The following is a 22,425-nucleotide window of genomic DNA, read 5'->3' as shown; positions in this document are numbered from 1 at the left end:
GGTTTTTTTTATCCATGGCGACTTGATGGATGAACGATCTGTAGGAATCTGTAGGATCCCGTGCAAGTCTAGATAGGTCCGCCAGGGTCTTCTCTGCCGTTGTTGTGATTGTGTCGAGCCATCGAGTTGCTGGTCTTCCTCTTCGCCTTGTTCCTTCTATTCTTCCGACCATGATGTCCTTCTCCAGTGATCGCTCTCTTCGTACGATGTGTCCAAAGTAGGCAAGTCATAGCTTAGTGATCCTTGATTCGAGTGACATGTCTGGTTCGATTTGTTCGTTCTTCTGACCGTCCATGGTATTGATAACATCCTTCTCCAGCACCACATTTCGAAGGCGTTGATTCTTCTTGTGTCTGGTTTCTTTATCGTCCAGGTTTCACATCCGTACGTTACCACAGAGAAGACCAAACTATGTACGAGGCGTATTTTCGTCGATTGTGAAATGTTCCTCGATTTGAAGACCTTGTCCAGTGACTTCATTGTTGATTTCCCCATGCCTATTCTCCATCTGATTTCCAGTGTCGTTTCAGCATCTTCAGTGATCAACGCTCCGAGTAGGTTGAAATCCTTTACAACTTCCAGTTTGTCGCCATCCGTCTCAAATGTGTCCCGGTCGTATCTGGCAGTAGTCAATATCTTTGTCTTCTTTGTGTTGAGTAACAGCCCCATGTTCGAGCTTTCCTGCTCGATGCTCCGTAATACGTCCTTCATTCCATCTGCACTTGTTATCAGAGTTGTATCATCTGCGTATCTAAGATTGTTGATGATTCGTCCAGCGATTTTAATTCCTTCTTCTTTTTCGGCTAGTCCAGCCTTCCTGAAAATGGCTTCTGCATACAAATGAAAGAGAAATGGCGACAGGATGCATCCTTGTCCGACGCCCCGCTCTACTTTGAACCGTGCCGTGTCGCCGTGTTCTGATCGGACTGTTGCTTCTTGGTCGATGTAAAGGTTCCTAATGAGGCTGATCAGATGGCTCGGCACACCCATATCCTTCATGGTAATCCAAAGTTTCTGGTGATCAATCTGCTTGTTGTATTCTTTGGCCTTTTATATTATCCACCTAATGTTAGCAATCACATCTCTTGTTCCTCTGCCTTTCCTGGATCCTGCTTGTTCCTCCGGCAGCTCTCTGTCAAAGTAAGGTTGCAACCGTCTTTGTAGGATCTTCAGTAGTATTTTGCTGGCCTGAGGTATGAGTGCGATAGTACAACAGTTTCCACAGTCAGTAAGTATGTTTGTATGTATGTACGACAAATAAAGGTATTCCATCTGCCGTAGACTATCCTTATCCATCCCGCCTCCATCAAGTTACATACAGTACATGGAGCGTTTGACTAAAATACAAGCACTGACAATGCAAGAAAACAAAAATAGAATGATATTGAATTTGAAAATGGAGATAAATATAATAAAGAAATGAAAAAATAAACAAAGTAAGACAGACAAGGAACAAGAATAATACAGATGTAATTTCAAGCCGAGGCCACATAAAAATGAGAAGTAAAAATAGGAAGTATGGTAGACCAAATGGAAAACCAACAGTGTCCATATTTAGTGACCACGAAAAATAAATAAATAAAGACAGTGAAGATATTGTACCCGACAGTAATTTACTGTAGTAATAACAGCCTAGCACACAAAAACACAAGCCATGTGGAACAGGTTATTGTGTTGGTAAATATAACAATCCCAATTTGACATGAACAGTATGTTATATTCAATCTGTTTTAGTACAAGGAAACCAAAACTTACCATATAGAAGCACTTTGTAGTTCTACAATTACTGACTGTAGTCCATCTGTTTCTCTGCATACTTTTTTTGCCTGCTTTCACCCTGTTCCTTATTGGTCAGGACCCCCACAGGACCACTACAGAGCAGGCATTATTTAGGTGGTGAATCATTCTCAGCACTGCAGTGACACTGACATGGTGGTGGTGTGTTAGTGTGTGTTGTGCTGGTATGAGTGGATCAGACACAGCAGCTCTGCTGGAGTTTTTAAATACCGTGTCCACTCACTGTCCACTCTATTAGACTCTCCTACCTAGTTGGTCCACCTTGTAGATGTAAAGTCAGAGACGATCGCTCATCTATTGCTGCTGTTTGAGTTGGTCATCTTCTAGACCTTCATCAGTGGTCACAGGACGCTGCCCACGGGGTGCTGTTGGCTGGAGATTTTTGGTTGGTGGACTATTCTCAGTCCAGCAGGGACAGTGAGGTCTTATCCACTCATACCAGCACAACACACACTAACACACCACCACGACAGTGTCACTGCAGTGCTGAGAATGATCCACCACCTAAATAACACCTGCTCTTTAGTGGTCATGAAAAGGGGCTAACAAAGCATGCAGAGAAACAGATGGACTACAGTCAGTAATTGTAGAACTACAAAGTGCTTCTATATGGTAAGTGGAGTTGATAAAATGGACAGTGAGTGTACAATGACTAATCACTGGCATCCTTACTTGACTATTCAAGTTAATTTCCCCGTTTCCAGCTTCTTCTCCCACCAGAACCAGTTGGTAGTACCTCAAAAGTAACTGGAATTAAAGAACTAATGACCAAAGCAAAGAGTGGAAAAGTAAGTGTCAGGTTGGCTGCAGTCATAAAATGTTGAAGAATGGTGTGGTTCATAAGAACAAGGTCAAGCAGCAGACATTGGGACAACAAAGCTATAAACTGCAGACCCCTTAAATCCACGTCACAAAACCTGTGGTGTTCTGAGATCCCAATTTGAGAACCACTGGTTTAAGGAACATCCAGTCAAACCAATGCCATTTAAACAGTGTCCTGAAAGAGCCGACAGTGCGGTAACTTACACTGTTACACACCATTAGAAGTATGTCTGAGAAGAGTCTGAAACAAACAACAGACAGCTCAGAGCTTTGATGGTTTTCACACCATGGTAAGAGTTTTTCAGTCATCTATCAAACAAGAAGGTGGGTAGTAAAGTGGTTGTAAATAGTATTGTGCTGGTCCCCCTTTTGCTGGCAAAACAGCCCTGACCCGTCGAGGCATTCGACTCCATTAGACCCCTAAAGGTGTGATGTGGTATCTGGCACCAAGATGTCAGCAGCAGATCCTTTAACTCCTCTAAGTTGTGAGGTGGGGCCTCCATGGATCGGACTTGTTTGTCCAGCACGTCCCACAGATGCTCGATGAGATTGAGATCTGGGGAATTTGGAGGCCAAGTCAACACCTCAAACTTGTCGTTGTGCTCCTCAAACCATTCCTGAACCGTTTTTGCTTTGTGGCAGGGCGCATTATCCTGCTGAAAGAGGCCACAGCCATCAGGGAATATCGTTTCCATATAAGGGTGTACATGGTCTGCAACAATGCTTAGGTAGGTGGTACATGTCAAAGTAACATCCACATGGATGGCAGGACCCAAGGTTTCCCAGCAGAACATTGCTCAAAGCATCACACTGCCTCCGCCGCCTTGCCTTCTTCCCATAGTGCATCATGGTGCCATGTGTTCCCCAGGTAAGCGACGCACACGCACCCGGCCATCCACGTGACGTAAAAGAAAACGTGATTCATCAGACCATTGCTCCGTGGTCCAGTTCCGATGCTCACGTGCCCATTGTTGGCGCTTTCGGCGGTGGACAGGGGTCAGCATGGGCACCCTGACTGGTCTGTGGTTAAGTACAGCCACTATTGAGCTAGTCCACCACTGCTAGTCTGATGCGGTTGGCCAGCCGGGCTTTTACACAGAAATGATTGGAATGACTGATGGAGCAGGATGGCCGAAGTTCTGAGATGGACTGGCACCCTATTATGGGAATTCTTGGCTTTTGCCCTTGTGACCATTGTTTATCCCTCACCAGCAAAACTGGTTGATGAATATTTGTGAGCTTTGTGAGCACACAGATGCCTAGTCACATGGCAAGTATACACTTGCCCTTCAACACCATAATGAGCAACAACCACGACTGCTAATTATCATTGTAGAACAGTAAACATTTTCCATAAACACTTATAAACTAGAACCAGAGGCTGTAAACACACACACAGCCGGAAATCTGCCCACTGTGTGCTGCTGTGCTCACCTGCTCTGCACTTCAGCGGTGAGGAAATGGTTTTGTCAGGTTCTGGCCTGATAATCAACACAATGGTCTGAATAAACCACCAGCTGGTGGGAATTCATGACTGTTATGGTGTGTGGGTGTGATTTCAAAATATTGTCTGTGTGTAAGAGTATTCATACCAGGGGTGTAATGAGGTACCCTTTAAGACCAGAGTTTCTTACATTTACTTTGACTTTTATTTCATTGCAGACAGGATGAACCTGAGATATTTCAGGTTTTATCTGGTCGACTTCATTTCATTTATTAATAAACATCCATTCCTGCATTTCAGGCCTGCAACACATGACATGACCCTGGCTTTTGGACTGGATGGTCCTTTTCATCTTTGGTCTTCGGAATGCTGATTCATCTGACCACAATACACGTTTCCACTGTGTGATGGTCCATCCTAGCTGCCCTCCCAGCCCAGAGAAGTCGACGCCGCTTCTGGACATGGTTAACATAAGGCTTCTTTTTTTTGCACAGTAAAGTATTAAGTGGCATTTGTGCATGTAACTCTGTATTGTAGTGCCTGACAACCTAATTTACCTCATTACTAGCCCTAAATTGTCCCCGTCCCAACTTTTTTTGGAATGTGTTGCAGGCCTGAAATGCAGGAATGGATGTTTATTAACAAATGAAATTAAGTTGCACATTTTCCATGCTGTCCCAACTTTCTATGATTTGGGGTTGTATTTTTAGAACTTGGTTCTTGGTCTGTTGTGCTATCCCACAACTAGTGGAATCTGGGTTTGTATCTCTACACTGACAGGATTTATCTCTTCTTTGTGCTGGTTCCAGTCACGTATTGTTTCTGCACAGGTGCAGCTGTGGATATCAGACAGAAATCTGAGAATATAAGTTACACCGATCAGGCATAACATTATGACCACCTCCTTGTTTCTACACTCACTGTCAATTTTATCAGCTCCACTTACTGACTGTAGTCCATCTGTTTCTCTACATACTTTTTTAGCCTGCTTTCACCCTGTTTTTCAGTGGTCAGGACCCCCACAGGACCACTACAGAGCAGGTATTATTTGGGTGGTGGATCATTCTCAGCACTGCAGTGGCAATGACATGGTGGTGGTGTGTTAGTGTGTGTTGTGCCAGTATGAGTGGACCAGACACACAGCAGTGCTGCTGGAGTTTTTATATACCGTGTCCACTCACTATCTACTCTATTAGACGCTCCTACCTAGTTGGTCCGCCTTGTAGATGTAAAGTCAGAGACGATCACTCATCTATTGCTGCTGTTTGAGTTGGTCATCTTCTAGACCTTCATCAGTGGTCACAGGACGCTCCCCACAGAGCGCTGTTGGCTGGATATTTTTGGTTGGTGGACTATTCTCAGTCCAGCAGTGACAGTAAGAGTCAGTGTCTGATCCACTCATACTAGCACAACACACACTAACACACCACCACCATGTCAGTTTCACTTCAGTGCTGAGAATGATCACCACCTAAATAATACCTGCTCTGTGGTGGTCTTGACCATTGAAGAACAAGGTGAAAGATGGCTAAAAAAGTGTGTAGAGAAACTGATGGACTACAGTCAGTAATTATTTATGGTAAGTGGAGCTGATAAAATGGACAGTGAGTGTAGAAACAAGGAGGTTGATTGGTGAATATGAATAACCTGATTTGAGTTTACAGCCCTGCAGAAGCCTGCATAAAGACTTTTATCAGAGAGGGGCTTTATGTATTACATCATCCGACCAGAGGTTTGCCAATTTAACGACTTGCCCAGCACAAGGCTTTGGTCTGCAGGGTTTCAGCTGAACTCTACTAAAAATCTGCTTTAAATTAAACACAATGTCCTGACAGTCAGGAATTAGCTGACTTTTTCCACCTGTGTTTTCTGCTGAAGCTGATGAAAAACAGCAGTGGAGGGTTGCACATTATACACCGATCAGCCATAACATTAAAACCACCTTGTTTCTACACTCACTGTCCATTTTATCAGCTCCACTTACCATATAGGAGCACTTTGTATTTTGACAATTACTGACTGTAGGCTATCTGTTCCTCTGCATGCTTTGTTAGCCCCATTTCATACTGTTCTTCAATGGTCAGGACCCCCACAGGACCACTACAGACCAGGTATTATTTGGGTGGTGGGTCATTCTCAGCACTGCAGTAACACTGACATGGTGGTGGTGTGTTAGTGTGTGTTGTGCTGGTATGAGTGGACTAGACTGAGAATAGTCCACCAACCAAAAATATCCAGCCAACAGCGCCCCATGGGCAGCGTCCTGTGACCACTGATGAAGGTCTAGAAGATGACCAACTCAAACAGCAGCAATAGATAAGCGATCGTCTCTGACTTTACATCTACAAGGTGGACCAACTAGGTAGGAGTGTCTAATAGAGTGGACAGTGAGTGGACACGGTATTTAAAAACTCCAGCAGCGCTGCTGTGTCTGATCCACTCATACCAGCACAACAGCACAATTTAAATCAGTTTTAAAAATTCAAAAAATTAATAATTATAGACAACCCATTCCATGTGGCTCTTTTTAATAGTAAAAAAAAATTTATAATGCAAAAACCATTATCATAATAAACTTCTCGAATACATACATACATCGTATCGAATCTCGGCTCTGCCTTGCCAGCTGAGGCTGAGTGGCTACATGAACAACGATCGGCCTGTTGTTCAGATAAGTGGCGGGACTAAAGCCGGATGGGGTCTCTCTCTCAGACTAGTGTGATTACGACCTTTGCTGGCTGGTTGGTGGCGCCTGCACGGAGATGGGGAAGGAGTGCGGTAGGGGGTGTGGCCCTCCGCGCACAGCGCTGTACCGCACTGCGCTCGTCAAGTGTAGGTGATAAGATGTTCGATTGCTGTGCACGTTTCGGAGGGGGCGTGGAGCAGCCTCGTCCTCCCCAATCAGGAGCAGGGACCAGCATTAGTGAGAGGATGATTGACGGGTACAAATCGGATGCGCTAAAGTGGGAGAAAAAGGGGGTAAAATAAAAAAAATAAAGCCAAAACTCAAACTTAGTTTTTAAGAAAATGGGCAAAGTATTTCCAGCCACTGACATCATTATATCTGTTTTACACTCATTTCTAACTCTCTCTTTAAGAAGGAATCCTTGTGGTAGCAACCAACTACAGTTAGTTGGACCCACCCCCCACTAGACCATCTATTATTTCTTGAATCTTGATAAGACGTGTCGTGAAATGACATGACTTGCCTAGCTAGACTCAGCCATTATAAAAAACTTAATAAGCAGCTGTAAAATAAAGTGAACATGTTTTGTGGAACAGATGTAGACAAACCCTCACACAGATAAGTGAGAGCTAGTCTTATCCTGTCAGGTAGATAAACAGTATTTATAATTAATGCTATTTGCTACAGCTAGATAGCTACCTTTTGCTGCAGGTTTACCCTACAGCGGCGGCGTCAAGGGGGGTGCAGTGGGGGCCACGGCCACCCTTATAAAATCGCTGCCCCCTTCTCTGAGAATTGATTCGCATATGCATGATATGCTTTTTTCTGATATACACTATATTGCCAAAAGTATTCACTCACCCATCCAAATCATTGAAATCAGGTGTTCCGATCACTTCCATGGCCACAGGTGTATAAAACCAAGCACCTAGGCATGCAGACTGCTTCTACAAACATTAGTGAAAGAATGGGTCGCTCTCAGGAGATCAGTGAATTCCAGCGTGGTACCATGATAGGATGCCACCTGTGCAACAAGTCCAGTCGTGAAATTTCCTCGCTACTACATATTCCACAGTCGACTGTCAGTGGTATTATAACAAAGTGGAAGCGATTGGGAATGACAGTTTCCTCCGAGAGCTCCGGTTTCCTCCCACAGTCCAAAAACATGCACTCAGGTTAATTGGAGACACTGAATTGCCCTGCAGGTGAATGGGTGTGTGTGTATGTGTGTCTGCCCTAGGGCTGTCGCGGTGAAAGAATGTCCCCTTTCGGTATTTAGCGCGGCTCAACATATACAAGGGTTGGACAATGAAACTGAAACACCTGGTTTTAGACCACAATAATTTATTAGTATGGTGTAGGGCCTCCTTTTGCGGCCAATACAGCGTCAATTCGTCTTGGAAATGACATATACAAGTCCTGCACAGTGGTCAGAGGGATTTTAAGCCATTCTTCTTGCAGGATAGTGGCCAGGTCACTACGTGATGCTGGTGGAGGAAAACGTTTCCTGACTCGCTTCTCCAAAACACCCCAAAGTGGCTCAATAATATTTAGATCTGGTGACTGTGCAGGCCATGGGAGATGTTCAACTTCACTTTCATGTTCATCAAACCAATCTTTCACCAGTCTTGCTGTGTGTATTGGTGCATTGTCATCCTGATACACGGAACCGCCATTGGATGCACATGGTCCTCCAGAATGGTTCGGTAGTCCTTGGCAGTGACGCGCCCATCTAGCACAAGTATTGGGCCAAGGGAATGTCATGATATGGCAGCCCAAACCATCACTGATCCACCCCCATGCTTCACTCTGGGCATGCAACAGTCTGGGTGGTACGCTTCTTTGGGGCTTCTCCACACCGTAACTCTCCCGGATGTGGGGAAAACAGTAAAGGTGGACTCATCAGAGAACAATACATGTTTCACATTGTCCACAGCCCAAGATTTGCGCTCCTTGCACCATTGAAACCGACGTTTGGCATTGGCACGAGTGACCAAAGGTTTGGCTATAGCAGCCCGGCCGTGTATATCGACCCTGTGGAGCTCCCGACGGACAGTTCGGGTGGAAACAGGAGAGTTGAGGTGCACATTTAATTCTGCCGTGATTTGGGCAGCCGTGGTTTTATGTTTTTTGGATACAATCCGGGTTAGCACCCGAACATCCCTTTCAGACAGCTTCCTCTTGCGTCCACAGTTAATCCTGTTGGATGTGGTTTGTCCTTCTTGGTGGTATGCTGACATTACGCTGGATACCGTGGCTCTTGATACATCACAAAGACTTGCTGTCTTGGTCACAGATGCGCCAGCAAGACGTGCACCAACAATTTGTCCTCTTTTGAACTCTGGTATGTCACCCATATATATACTGTATATATATATATATATATATATTTTTTTTTTTTTTTTTTTTTTTTTTTAATTACTTAATTTATCTGGATTTTAGAGCTATATAAACAAGCTTCATTGTTAGGCTATGATTCGGTATATTATTACTTTATAATGACAAAGATGAGGCAGCTTTAGGACAAATCAAATGCTTGTTTATTGTTGAATACAGAACAGAGCAGGGATGTGCAATAAGAATGCACGTCATTTCTCTATTAAAAAAAGGTTTAAATTTAGCTTCTAGCCTAGGATTGAAATACACTGTAAAACGAAAAAAAGTGTTTAGGCTAAATATTTTAAATGCACATCTAATCAAAATATGGTAAAAAAAAAAAATAGAATAAAGAATAAAGTCTGTAAGACCTTAAACCTGCGTTATCATGCGCGCTAGAAAAACCAACATGTTCACCTGATGTGGTTCCAGAGAGGATCTGAGTGGGGTAGCGATGTTCCCGACGGCACTAAAACTCTCTCTGATGGTGCTTGTTGCACTAATACACATGTGTACTGTACCTGCATGCGACTTTAAAGAGCAGAGCAAATCTAGCCTGGTTGTCGCGCCACTATTAACCATCTATTTAGTAGGTATAATTAACATAACAATATATACTACATTTTAAGTTATTATTCGTTTCAATACATTTTTATTCAACAAAAAAATACATTTAAATCATTCCAGCAAGCCAGCAAGAGAATATTTGCAGGCTGCAATGCCATATTAACCGTCATTAAGTGTTTTAGTACGCCAAGGCTGTTTGAATATAGTCTAAATTACAAGTAATTTATTGAGTGTGAACTCAATTTGATCATTAATAAACTTGCCTGTAATTAATGTTGCCATTGTTTCCATTTTAAAACACTCAGCAGCAACGCATGCAAACAGTTTGCGGTAAAATGACACTCTTAGCTCATTTTCATTATGAATTTATTTAACATTTATTACGCCCGAATGTAAGTGTAAAACAAGATGGACCCTGCAACAACAAAAAAAGAAAGAAAAAACGTGAACATCGCGGTGTTGCGGTTGCTTGGCATGCCCTGCGATTGGCTGGTCTATACCGCGGTATTTCAAAATTGCGGTTAGCGCGACAGCCCTAGTCTGCCCTGTGATGGACTGGCGCCCCATCCAGGGTGTTACTGTGTACCTTGCGCCCATTGAAAAGCTGGGATAGGCTCCAGCACCCCCCGCGACCCTGACTGGATAAGCAGTGAAGAGAGTGAGTGAGTGATCTTATATAAGCAACAAACATCACTGCTTTTCTGATGAATTCAAAATACTGATATAAAATATGCCATGTGCATAAGTCATGGCACACTTCATTTGCATTTCCACACAACTTGATGGTTGGCGAGTATCAGAGGGAATCTGTGCCCATTCAGGCTGGCTAAATAAACCCTGGCTTACAATCAGTGTTCCACTTTAATGGCTTTTGTGCAGGCCACTGGAGTTTCTCCACACCAAACGTTCTGTCTTTACTGACCATGCTTTGGACCATGTCATGGTGAGACAGAAAATAATCCTTTCTGAGGCAAGCAAACTGTTGCTACAGGTTTAAAAGCATAGCATTTATTTTACAACCCCAAATCAAGAAAAAGTTGGGACAGTATGGAAACGCAAATAAAATAAAACTGCAGTGTTTCTTACATTTACTTTGACTTTTATTTGACTGCAGACAGGATGAACCTGAGAGATTTCATGTTTTATCTGATCAACTTCATTTCATTTGTTAATATACCTACATCCCTGCATTTCAGGCCTGCAACACACTCCAAAAAAAGTTGGGACGGGGCAAAAACTAAATAATGATGTGATGTCAACAGGTGATTGTAATCATGGTTTGGTACAAAAGCAGCATCCAGGAAAGGCTGAGTCTTTGATGAGCAAAGATGAGGTCAACAAATATGTGAGAAAATGATTGAAATGTTTAAAAACAATGTACCTCAAAGAAAGATTGGAAGGGATTTGCATATTTCTCCCTCTACAGTGCATAATATCATTAAACCATTCAAGGAATCAGGAGGAATTCCAGTGCGTAAAGGTCAAGGGCATAAGCTTAAGCTGAACGCCTGTGATCTTCGATCCCTCAGATGGCACTGCATCAAGAACCGCCACTCAACAATAGCTGATATAACCACATGGGTGAGGGATTACTTTGGCAAACCTTTGTCAAGCACTACAATACAGAGTTACATGCACAAATACCACTTAAAACTTTACTGTGCAAAAGAGAAGCCTTATGTTAACCATGTCCAGAAGAGGCTCGGAGGCATCTAGGATGGACCATCACACAGTGGAAACATGTATTGTGGTCAGATGAATCAGCATTCCAGGTCTTTTTTGGAAAAAATGGACACCGTGTGCTCAAAGACGAACAGGACCATCCAGACTGTTATCAGGAACAAGTCCAAAAGCCAGGGTCTGTCATGGTATGGGGTCGTGTCAGAGGAACATGTGCTGCCTTCAAGACGTCATCTTTTCCAGGGGCGTCCATGTATTTTTCAACAAGACGATGCAAAACCACATGCTGCACACATTACAAAGGCATGGCTGCGGAAGAAGAGGGTACGGGTACTGGACTGGCATGCCTGCAGCCCTGACACGTCCCCAATAGAGAATGTGTGGAACGTGGTATCCTCGGTGCCAAAACGTCTTTTAAGTGCAGTGAAAAGTAACAGCAACATTATAAAGTGGTAAATGCTTTACTGTCCCAACTTTTTCCTGATTTGGGGTTGTAATAAATAAAGGTATTAATGAGTAGTTCCTGGCCAGTGTAAAAAAGTAGCTACAAGTGGAACAAACATGTGCTTCTACAAAGTTCTTCCAGTGGCATGATTCAGTACTGAAAGCTGAAGGTTTTATTATTACAGATGTGGGACTTAGTGAGAGCAAAAAAGAACATTTGTGCTAGACAGAGAGAAAAAAAGGGTGTGTGTGTGTGTTGGGGGGGGGGGGGGGAGCTAGGACAAATAGAACTTAGAGTTTTATACAGGCCTGATGAATGGTGTTTATTGGAAACACAAAAAGCAACACAGGAAATTCCGGCAGCTGTTTGTGTCCCGGTATCTTGATGTACAAGTGCAGATCAAAAACTGGTCCTAACCGCAGTGCATGAGCGAGTCAGTAGCACACAGCTTCTGGATGAAGACATCAGTATACTGACAGCATACCTGGCTTGTACAACCCCAAATAAGAAAAAGTTGGGACAGCATGAGTTTCTTACATTTACTTTGACTTTTATTTGATTGCAGACAGGATGAACCTGAGATATTTCATGCTTTGTCTGCTTAATAAACGTCCATTCCTGCATTTCAGACCAGCAACACATTCCAAAAAAGTTGGGACAGTAAAGCATTTACCACTTTGTAATGTTGCCATTCCTTTTCACCACACTTAAAAGACGTTGTGGCACCGATGATACCAAGTGATTTAGTGTTTCAAGTTTTATTTTGTCTCATTCTTTCTTGCAAACACGTCCTGGGGACAGGTCAGGACTGCAGGCAGGCCAGTCCAGTACCCGTACCCTGTTCTTCCGCAGCCATGCCTTGGTAATGTGTGCAGCATGTGGTTTTGCATCGTCTTGTTGAAAAATGCTGGACGTCCCTGGAAAAGATGACGTCTTGAAGGCAGCACATGTTGCTCTGAGATCTCAATGTACTTTTCTGCATTAATGCTGCCATCACAGAAGCGTAAATCACCTTTACCAAGGGCACTGACACAGCCCCATTCCATGACACACCCTGGCTTTTGGACTTGTTCCTGATAAAAGTCTGGATGGTCCTGTTCGTCTTTGGTCTTTGAGCACACGGCATCCATTTCTTCCAAAAAAGACCTAGAATGCTGATTCATCTGACCACAATACACGTTTCCACTGTGTGATGGTCCATCGTAGACGCCTCCGAGCCCAGAGAAGTCGACGCCGCTTCTGGACATGGTTACCATGAGGCTTCTTTTTTGCACAGTAAAGTTTTAAGTGGCATTTGTGCATGTAACTCTGTATTGTAGTGCTTGACAAAGGTTTGCCAGAGTAATCCCTCACCCATGTGGTTATATCAGCTATTGTTGAGTGGCGGTTCTTGATGCAGTGCCGTCTGAGGGATCAAAGATCACGAGTGTTCAGCTTAAGCTTGCGCCCTTGGCCTTTAAGCACTAAAATTCCTCCCGATTTCTTAAATCGTTTAATGATATAATGCACTGTAGAGGGAGAAATATCCCAATCCCTTCCAATCTTTCTTTGAGGTTCGTTGTTTTTAAACATTTCAATCATTTTCTCACACATTTGTTGACAAACTGGAGATCCTCTGATCATCTTTGCTCATCAAGGACTCAGCCTTTCCTGGATGCTGCTTTTGTACCAAACCATTATTACAATCACCTGTTAGGGTTTGGAATCACATCATTATTTAGTTATTTCACCTCATTACTAGCCCTAAATTGCCCCCGTCCCAACTTTTTTAAAAATGTGTTGCAGGCCTTTAATGCAGGATTGGATGTTTATTAACAAATGAAATGAAGTTGAGCAGATAAAACATGAAGTATCTCAGGTTCATCCTGTCTGCAATCAAATAAAAGTCAAAGTAAATGTGAGAAACTCTGTGTTTTTATTTTATTTGCATTTTCCATGCTGTCCCAACTTTTTTCTGATTTGGGGTTGTACTTAATTAAGAGGTCTACAACCTAGACCCTTTAGAAATGAACCTAAAACTATGAGTCCATTTGTTTTTGGTTGAAAAAGGAAGCTGTGTAAACTGAAAGCAGACAGACTGAGTCATCACATATTTTACCAAGTCATGCTACATTAGGCGCTTTTAACCAATATCCACACAAGCCGTGAAAATAGTGACTTAAAAAGGAGTAAAAACTGCAGACGGCTGCAGACTACAGTATTAAATGTATAGTATAAACAGAATGTGCAATAGTGGTAACATTGAAATCAAGTACAATTTATTTAAAATAAATAAAATATAGGCATCAGCAACACAATACAGAGGAACCTCAATTTAACAGACAACAATCTGGAAAGCCAAATGTCAAATATCTTTTTAACCTGCTTACATCCTGTTCTTTAATGGTCAGGACCCCCACAGGACCACTACAGAGTAGGTATTATTTAGGTGGTGGATCATTCTCAGCACTGCAGTGACACTGACATGGTGGTGGTGTGTTAGTGTGTATTGTGCTGGTATGAGTGGATCAGACACAGCAGCGCTGCTGGCGTTTTTAAATATCGTGTCCACTCACTGTCCACTCTATTAGACACTCCTACCTAGTTGGTCCACCTTGTAGATGTAAAGTCAGAGACGATCTTCTAGACCTTCATCAGTGGTCACAGGACGCTGCCCACGGGGCGCTGTTGGCTTGATATATTTGGTTTGTGGACTATTCTCAGTCCAGCAGTGACAGTGAGGTGTTTAAAAACTCCAGCAGCGCTACTGTGTCTGATCCACTCATACCAGCACAACACACACTAACACCAGTTAGTGTCACTGCAGTGCTGAGAATGATCCACCACCTAAATAATACCTGCTCTGGGGGGGTCCTGAACATTGAAGAACAGCATGAAAGGGGGCTAACAAAGCATGCAGAGAAACAGATGGACTACAGTCAGTAATTGTAGAGCTACAAAGTGCTTCTATATGGTAAGTGGAGCTAATAACATGGACAGTGCATGTACAGTGTAGAAACAAGGAGAGACAAGAATATACATTATAGTTACAATATACAGTCTGAACAATTGAGGGTTAAGGGCCTTGCTCAAGGGCGCAACAGCGGTAACCTGGCAGTGCTGGGACCTGAACCAGTGACCTTCTAATTACTATACTATATACTATATACTATAGTACTATAATATCTTAACCTCCAAGCTGTGGCTTGCCCTTAAACAATCTGGTGTGGAAAGGAAAACAATCTGATCAAAGTCCTAGACAAAAAGCAAGACCCAATGAATACTTTTGGGGTGAACTGGAATGGCAGCTGACTGAGGTCATAAAGAAATAAAGACTAAGCTCTTAAAAAATAATAAAGTGCCGCTCAGGTGGCGCAGCGGTAAAGTACTCTAGCGCACCAGAGTTGGGGTTTCGAATACATCGTATCGAATCTCAGCTCTGCCTCTCCGACTAGGCTGGGCGGCTGCATGAACAACGATTGGCTGTTGTTCAGGGTTAGGGGGTAAAAAAGTCGGATCATAGGTCCTCATAACTGGTGCGACTGCGGCCCCTGCTGGCCGACTGATGGCGCCCGCACATGGCTGAGGAACGATGCTGATGGGGGTGTGGCCCTCCGTACACAGTGCCCGTCGGTGTATGAATCCGACTCGTGCAGGTGAAAAAATGCAGTCTGTACTGACTGAACGTCAGTTGAGAGGCGTCCTCGGTCAGCGGTGAAGGGTCGAATCAGTATAGGGGACGCACGCAGGGTAATTGGACACGACTAGATTAGGGGAGAAAATTGGGGGGAAAAGTAATGTAAATAATAATAACTACATAAATAAAAAAGAAAAAGAAGAGTGGTGTAGAGGAGTGGTGCCTGTTGTGGGTGCATAAAGCCAGGTGGGTTTGGGCAACTCCATAGTACTATAGGTTTGTTTTGAATGGGATGTCCAACGACTTCATAGTAAACTAAACATACTTTTTAGAGTGCAGACCACACTCGAGTACAGTAGGATACAGTGTTAAGCAGCCTGAACCCCAAAGAGTGAGAAGAGTCCCCTCCCCCCTTATAGCCCCCTTGCTGCCACATCTGGTTCCACTCAAACTTTTGGACTTCTAGTGGAATTCCTCAGCATCGGTAAAGCTGATACGAGTTCACTTCACTTTCTTTAACAGAACTGAATTGAGTAGAAAGATAGACAATGTGTAAGTATGGAAGATGAAGTGTATAAAGTAGTTCTTTACCTGTAAGAGCCGGCTTCGTATTCAGACTGAAGAACAGGAGGAAATAAACAGCGCATCTGCAGAAGTGTCGCACATCTGTCTCCTTCTTTTGGTCAATCATGTCCGCTGTTAGTGCGCAGAACAAGAGACAAACTTTTCCACCAACTTTTCTCCTGCAGAAGCTGCAGGAGAGCCACACACACACTGCGCCGGGAGTGTTAAAGAGTGAGAGAGTGTGTGTGTGTGTGTGTGTGTGTGTGTGAGCGAGTCTGTGTGTGCTCGGACTGTATAAGCCTCAACCGACGCGCCGACTTCTGGGTTGCCAGATTGAAATAATACTCGCTTTTTAAAAATACTGCACATTCTCCAACTGATTGAAACCCATGCTTCTTCTTACAGATTTGAGCATATTATGGGTTTTCTAAACCCCAACCTGTACATACAGTGGCTTTATGTTTGTTCTATTACAACCCCAAATCAGAAAAAGTTGGGACAGCATGGACAATGCAAATAATAAGAAAAAACACAGTTTCTTACATTTACTTGTGACTTATTTTATTGCAGCAGTGGCGTAACTAGGAGCTCATGGGCCCCAGTGCAAAAAAAAAATTGGGGGCCCCCTCAACAAATGTCACATATATATATATATATGTTTTATTACATACAGTATATATCAGTGTTTGCTATATATTTCCTGTTTGGCTTGCCATAATACATGCATAGTATGTGCTGCCAATGGAGGGGCAGTGAGGTGGGTGGTTGTGTTCATGTCATGGAGGGCTGCCCCCCCTGCCATGGACCCGAGTGCACCGTAGTTACACCGCTGTATTGCAGGCAGTACGAGAGATATTCCATGTTAATAAATTGCCCCTGTGGGCGGCGCGGTGGATAAGTGGGTCGCACTGTCGCCTCACAGCATGAAGGTCCTGGGTTCGGGTCCTTTCTCTGCAGAGTTTGCATGTTCTCCCCGTGTCTGCCTGGGTTTCCTCCGGGAGCTCCGGTTTCCTCCCACAGTCCAAAAACATGCAGTCAGGTTAATTGGAGACACTGAATTGCCCTATAGGTGAATGTGTGTGTGTGTGTATTTGTGTCTGCCCTGCGATGGACTGGCGCCCCATCCAGGGTATTACCATGTGCCTTTGCGCCCATTGAAAAGCTGGGATAGGCTCCAGCACCTAACATCCCCGCTCCCCCCGCGACCCTGATTGGATAAGCGGTTAAGACAGTGAGTGAAATTGCCCCCGTCCCACCTTTTTTCGGAATGTGTTGCAGGCCTGAAATAGAGGAATGGAGGTTTATTAACAAATTAAATTAAGCAGACAAAACATGAAATATCTTAGGTTCAAACTGTCCGCAATCAAATAAAAGTCAAATTAAATGTAATTTCCATACTGTCCCAACTTTTTCTGAATTGGGGTTGTATTTATTTATGCATTTGAGGTGTAGAAAGTCCTATAAATTCATTAACTTGGCCTCATAAACTCATTGCTTCTTAGTAATTAAGTATTATTCATATAAAACATACACTTGTTAGACTGAGTAGCAAGTATTACTAGGAAAGTCTGAGAAAGCCCTTTACCGATCAGTAGCGGATCACAGATTTTTACTGGACGTCTGGAAAGCCACTTAAAGCCATTTCTATGCACCATCTGGTCCCAGATTTATCTGTACAAGCAACTGTATATAAGTATAACATAGAACAATATTTCTCAGAGTCGACAAAGTCAGTTAAAGCCCAAACTGTCAACTTATTCTAGAGAAATATGTCAGATGTAATGAAACACAAGGTCTCCATAATTGGAGAGGTGCTAAAACACAGTTGTTACTGTCCACAGTTAAGCAGCTTTACATCGTCATGGGCCTTCATCAATTTTTGTGGATAGACTAAACAAATATTACATTATTTGCACAAACCACCTCCTTGTTTCCACACTCGCTGTCCATTTTATCAGCTCCACTTACCATATAGAAGCACTTCGTAGTTCTACAATTACTGGCTGTAGTCCATCTTTTTCTCTAGATACTTTTTTAAACCTACTTCCACCCTGTTCTTCAATGGTCAGGACATCACAGGACCACCACAGAGCAGGTATTATTTAGGTGGTGGATGATTCTCAGCACTGCATTGACACTGACATGGTGGTGGTGTGTTAGTGCGTGTTGTGCTGGTTTTTAAATACTGTGTCCACTCACTAATCGCTCATCTATTGCTGCTGTTTGAGTTGCTCATCTTATAGACCATCATCAGTGGTCACAGGACGCTGCCGACGGGGTGCTGTTGGCTGGATATTTTTGGTTGGTGGACTATTCTCAGTCCAGCAGTGACAGTGAGGTGTTTAAAAACCATTAGCACTGCTGTGTCTGATCCATTCATACCAGCATAACACACACTTACCCACCACCATCATGTCAGTGTCACTGCAGTGCTGAGAATGATCCACCACCTAAATAATACCTGCTCTGTGGTGGTCCTGGAGAGTCCTGACCATTGAAGAACAGCATGAAAGGGGGCTAACAAAGTATGCAGAGAATCAGATGGACTACAGTCAGTAATTGTAGAACAGCAGTTATGTTATGGCTGATCGGTGTAGGTTTAGTTATGAAATAATGAAGAAAACTTGAATTTAAAGTTGCTGAAACAGTTAAAACAACTAAAATTAAGTGTTTGAAATGGCAATTTAAAAGTAGTAAGCTCAAACATATTAAGAAGTTCGAGTAAACAACAAATATTATTAAATGCTTTTAATTTTGACGATTGAGGGCTAACAAATATAGCAATTTTGATAGCACCAATTCCACACAGCATTAAATTGCATAAAACAACTACCCAAACTGCCAGAATTCTAACTTAAAAGAGGCAAAAGCATTTTTCAAAAGATGTGCCACCGCCCAAAAGAAAAATAAATAAATAAAAGACGGTTGTTTTCACTTAAAAAAAGAAATTTAAAAAATGATTGCTAACAGCAGTCCACTTGAAGGTTATAAAGATCAATCTGGCAACATCACACTCTCTTGTAGACAAACAATCAGAGTCGGATGAATTTTAAAGTGTAGACGAACTTTTAGTTAAAAGAATCAAGCAGGAGTTTAGGAAAACTTGCATTTTACGCTCTTTTTTAGGTATTATACGCAGTTTTTTACAAAAAGTTCACAAAAAGTGAGTGGTAAAATGAGAAAACCAGAACGAGTCATTTTCACTGATTCTTTTCTATTGAATCAGTGATTCTTTTAAGCTTCAATAAACCGAACTTTTATCCTTTTGATTCACCAGTTGACGCATTTAGAAACAACATATATATTTTTAAAATGGTTTGGTTGTTTACACTGATTGTTTATTAAAGATTTATGCACATTTAGAGCCCCGAAAAGGCTTGTTTGAGAGATGCTGATTCGAAGCACTGATAATTCAACTCACTCCCAGTAGTTACAGACAGACCAGCTGCAGGCAGCATTTAGTCAATACTCTCCACGTCATCAACCCAAACTGAACCCAGTCTGAACCCAGCAGAGACCCAAATACACAAACCAGTGTAGAACTCGATCAAAGAATGAGGTTAGTGTTCAAACTAAAGCAGTTGGATGATAAATTGACAGTTGGAATCTAAGTAGAAATAAATACATTGAACAAATACACAGATCAGCATAACATTAAAACCCCCTCCTTGTTTCTACACTCACTGTCCATTTTATCAGCTCCACTTACCATATAAAAGCACTTTGTAGTTCTACAATTACTGGCTGTAGTCCATCTGTTTCTCTACATACTTTTTTAGCCTGCTTTCACCCTGTTCTTCAGTGGTCAGGACCCCCACAGGACCACCACAAAGCAGGTATTATTTAGGTGGTGGATCATTCTCAGCACTGCAGTTTCAATGACATGGTGGTGGTGTGTTAGTGTGTGTTGTGCTGGTATGAGTGGATCAGACACAGCAGCGCTGCTGGAGTTTTTAAATGCCGTGTCCACTTACTGTCCACTCTATTAGACACTCCTATCCAGTTGGTCCACCTGGTAGATGTAAGCCAAAGACGATCGCTCATCTGTTGCTGCTGTTTGAGTTGGTCATCTTCTAGACCTGCCCACGGTCAACCTGCCATTGCTTTATTGTCCAGTTCTGTTGCCTGTGTCCCAGTTGTAGGTGCACAAAATATAATAATTTGAGCCACAGTAGCTCTTCTATAGGTCTATACAAAATGCCATAGTCTTTATGTGTGGAATCAATGGAGTCTCGGCTGACAACAGCCTGACGGTCCATGGCTTGTCCTCATTTTACTTTATTTTTTAAGGTGAACCATTATTTATGATTGTACTATTATTTTATTGCTGTATTTTTCATTATAATGTTCAATAATGTATTGTTTGTATATGATTTAATTTTACATCCCTTTAATTTGTAACTGAATGATTGAAACACTTCATTCAAAAACAAACTCTTGGCCAAATTTGAGTCAATTTCTAAGTTTATTTTGGTATCTTTATCTTTTAATCAGCTGCTTTTGATCAACAAGCTTCCAGCGCAACTCTAGTTAGATCTTTGACCTCATTACTTAGCAGAATTGGTAGTTCAATCAAGTTAGTTGGTTTATTGGTGTGGATGTGACTTTTCAGTACAGTCCACACATTTTCAAAAAACCTTAGGTCAGGACTTTATAATGGACATAACATATGCCTAGTTTTGGTCTGATTCGGCTTCCACAGAACAACTCTTTATGTGTTTAGATCATGTGATTGGCAACAACCTTCAATTGTGCTTTAAAAAGTTTGTGTGTTTTTTTGTTGTTCTTACATGGCAGCCCACAAGACGGTGACAAAATGGACATGAGACTGAAATGAGAGCAATATCAGAGTACATTAAAGCCAGTCCTCCCTAATTTATAGTCATTCATGTCATTATAATGTCTATTAATGGTAAATCTGTATATGTTGGCTGGACTTTCACTGATCAGCCATAACATTAAAACCACCTCCTTGTTTCTACACTCACTGTCCATTTTATCAGCTCCACTTACCGTATAGAAGCACTTTGTAGTTTGTTTCAATGGTCAGGACCCCCACAGGACCACTACAGAGCAGGTATTATTTGGGTGGTGGATCATTCTCAGCACTGCAGTGACACTGACATGGTGCTGGTATGAGTGGATAAGACCCAGCAGCGCTCACTGTCACTGCTGGACTGAGAATAGTCCACCAACCAAAAATATCCAGCCAACAGCACCCCGTGGGCAGCGTTTTGGTTTGATTTTTAATCCAAGTCTCAATGGGTTGAAGATTTTGGTTTCCATTGACCATAATGTTGTTCTCAACAAACACAATTTATATCAGTAAAGATTTTAAACTTAAATCTTTCCTACATCAAGGTCCAGTGGGATTTAGATGTTCCCTTAAATGTAGTTTAGTATTTATTTTGGTCTAGCATTGGTCCCAGTTAACACTATTTAACACCTCTGGGTTATTGGGGGTGTGTAAATACCAGGAACATCCTGTTTAAGGGAATAAAATACAGACATCATGGGGCTGCCACCATTTGTCAAAACACACCAGTAGCACTAGGTTTAACAGTGCTGTGATAGTATCTCCATTAAGGAAACGCTAGTGAGAATTCAACAACAATTTTAGCTAAAACTAGGGGATTTACATAAATAAAGGTAGATTCTAAATATTCCAAACTGGTACAATAATTAACACTTAACTAATACACTGATCAGCCATAACATTAAAACCACCTCCTTGTTTCTACACTCACTGTCCATTTTATCAGCTCCACCTACCATACAGAAGCACTTTGAAGTTCTACACTTACTGACTGTATCCCATCTGTTTCTCTGCATGCTTTGTTACCCCCCTTTCATGCTGTTCTTTAATGGTCAGGACTCTCACAAGACCACTACAGAGCAGGTATTATTTAGGTGGTGGGTCATTCTCAGCACTGCAGTGACACTGACATGGTGATCGTGTGTTAGTGTGTGTTGTGCTGGTATGAGTGGATCAGACACAGCAGCACCGCTGGAGTTTTTCAATACCGTGTCCACTCACTGTCCACTCTATTAGACACTCCTACCTAGTTGGTCCACCTTGTAGATGTAAAGTCAGAGACGATCGCTCATCTATTGCTGCTGTTCGAGTCGGTCATCTTCTAGACCTTCATCAGTGGTCACAGGACGCTGCCCACAGGGTGCTGTTGGCTAAATATATTTTTGGTTGGTGGACTATTCTCAGTCCAGCAGTGACAGTGAGGTGTTTAAAAACTTCATCAGCGCTGCTGTGTCTTGTCCACTCATACCAGCACAACACACACTAACACACCACCACCATGTCAGTGTCACTGCAGTGCTGAGAATGATCCACCGCCCAAATAATACCTGCTCTGTGGTGGTCCTGACCATCGAAGAACAGCATGAAAGGGGGCTAACGAAGCATGCAGAAA

The 22,425-nt window shown here is 42.6% G+C and overlaps 1 protein-coding gene across 1 annotated transcript in view; it reads right to left on the bottom strand.

Annotated features, from left to right (window-relative positions):
• The window catches only part of mrc2 (mannose receptor, C type 2), a 65,821-nt gene extending 49,697 nt beyond the window's left edge, over positions 1 to 16,124 (bottom strand). Inside the window, exon 1 of the mRNA XM_062985035.1 lies at positions 16,025 to 16,124. Coding sequence (XP_062841105.1) covers positions 16,025 to 16,124 — 100 coding nt within the window. The remainder of the gene's footprint in view (positions 1 to 16,024) is intronic.
• Between the last annotated feature and the right edge of the window lie 6,301 nt (positions 16,125 to 22,425).

Source organism: Trichomycterus rosablanca, chromosome 22 (assembly GCF_030014385.1).
Source record: "Trichomycterus rosablanca isolate fTriRos1 chromosome 22, fTriRos1.hap1, whole genome shotgun sequence".
In the NCBI taxonomy this organism is placed as follows: Eukaryota; Metazoa; Chordata; class Actinopteri; order Siluriformes; family Trichomycteridae; genus Trichomycterus; species Trichomycterus rosablanca.
The sequence above is the reverse complement of the archived record's forward strand: the minus strand, read 5'-3'. Positions and strand labels throughout refer to the sequence as shown.